Raw genomic sequence first — 1,646 nt, forward strand, 5'->3', positions numbered from 1 at the left:
TACTGGTATATATTTAATGTGTATATATTAATGTAAAGTAAATGATCATGTAAATAACATACTATCATTTATTTAAATTATTAGTACATATTTAGTATTAATAATATATGATTTATTAAATTATATATTATTTTTATTCAGATTTATTTTCATAGAAATCTTTAATAGTATTGATTATATTTCATGTTCCAATATTTTATGCGTCATATATTTTTGCATTATATTATAACATTTCACTAGTAATTTATATTTCTATTCTTTTATTTTATATAATTTTAAGAGTAAGTTAGTTTTTTTATTTATCATACTTTGTAATTGTGTTATGGTTTAAAATACATATTATAAGTTCATGTTCATTTTGAATTGATATAATTATTTTATGGTAAGTATGTATTAACTATTTGCTGCAGAATTATATCGTATGTGATACATCGTATCGTTTAAAGTCATTTCACGATTTCCAATATCATTTAGTAGCAATTCGTTACGGTTCCTTTTCATATTGTCCATTGGTTTATTTTCACCTAGAATTTTATTATTTATCCATGAACCTACAGGCGTAAACTGATAATAGAAGAAATATACATATTTGAAATCATAATTGTTTTGTTTTGATTAACAGCTACGTTATTAAGATATATAAACTATAAATGATAATACTTATTAAATATATATATATTTTTTTTACCTTATACAACATTCCTAGAAAAAAACAAGATCCTGCAAGTGAACCTGCAAGTGAACCTGTAATTGTACTTGCTTTATTTGGCCTAACATCTTCAGGAGTGATTACATTAATACCTTGATCCATAGTAACTCTGTCGGTTGATGGAGCATATCCTGCTGCATCTAGTAATACTGATATATCTGATTCCCCTGGTCCTTCTTGTGCTTCTAGTCCTACTGGTAATTCTGGTACTGTTTCATTTCTCGGAGAAATAGTTGTGCATAATGTGTTGTTTTCCAAAGGTATGTCTGCCTGATTTATGCTTATATTTTTTCCTTTTAAAGAAGCTATAGCTTCATTAAATATTTCTCTAAACTTTGTCAATTCTTTGCTGCAATTTTCTTTTAATGTAGAATCATCTTTACATATAATTTCTTTATAAATATTATAACTTTCATTAAGGTATTGATTGTATTCAGCTCTATTGCTATTATTGATAACAGTGTATTCATTTTTAATCCAGTGTAAAATTTCTGAATGAAAAATAAAGTTTTCTTTGTGAGAAATTCTTCCTTATCAATTATAAAATCATGTATATCACAACTATGTCTTCTTGGAATATAAAGTAATTTAAGCCTATCTAGCACATAGTAGAGTGAGTTAATATTGTAAATACATTGTAAAGAATCCTTTATAATATAGTATATCCAATAGTTTAGGTATTCACATACTTTAGATAAATTACTTATATTTTGTTTAAGCATTATATCACTTAATCGTAATAATAACGTTTCAACAGATGTGCAAACAGTACTCAAATCACAATTAGGGTCAGAAGCTTTTTCTAAATTTTTTACACAAAAATCATTATGGGGGGGTTCTGTATTATAATTTAATATAATTGATGAATAAAATTTACCTAAACGAAAATCCTCTAAGAAGAGGTACTAAAAGGTAAAAGAGATGTAAAAGTATATAT

At 25.0% G+C, this 1,646-nt stretch overlaps 1 protein-coding gene across 1 annotated transcript; it reads right to left on the reverse strand.

The window, feature by feature from the left end:
* Positions 1-393: 393 nt before the first annotated feature.
* Positions 394-1,431, reverse strand: PCYB_002150 (hypothetical protein; the record flags this gene model as incomplete). Its single annotated transcript, XM_004227636.1, has 3 exons — positions 394-551; positions 757-1,200; positions 1,272-1,431. 3 exons carry the CDS (start codon positions 1,429-1,431, stop codon positions 394-396), a joined length of 762 nt encoding a protein of 253 aa, XP_004227684.1.
* Between the last annotated feature and the right edge of the window lie 215 nt (positions 1,432-1,646).

This window comes from Plasmodium cynomolgi, assembly GCF_000321355.1.
Source record: "Plasmodium cynomolgi strain B DNA, scaffold: 0086, whole genome shotgun sequence".
NCBI lineage: Eukaryota > Apicomplexa > Aconoidasida > Haemosporida > Plasmodiidae > Plasmodium > Plasmodium cynomolgi.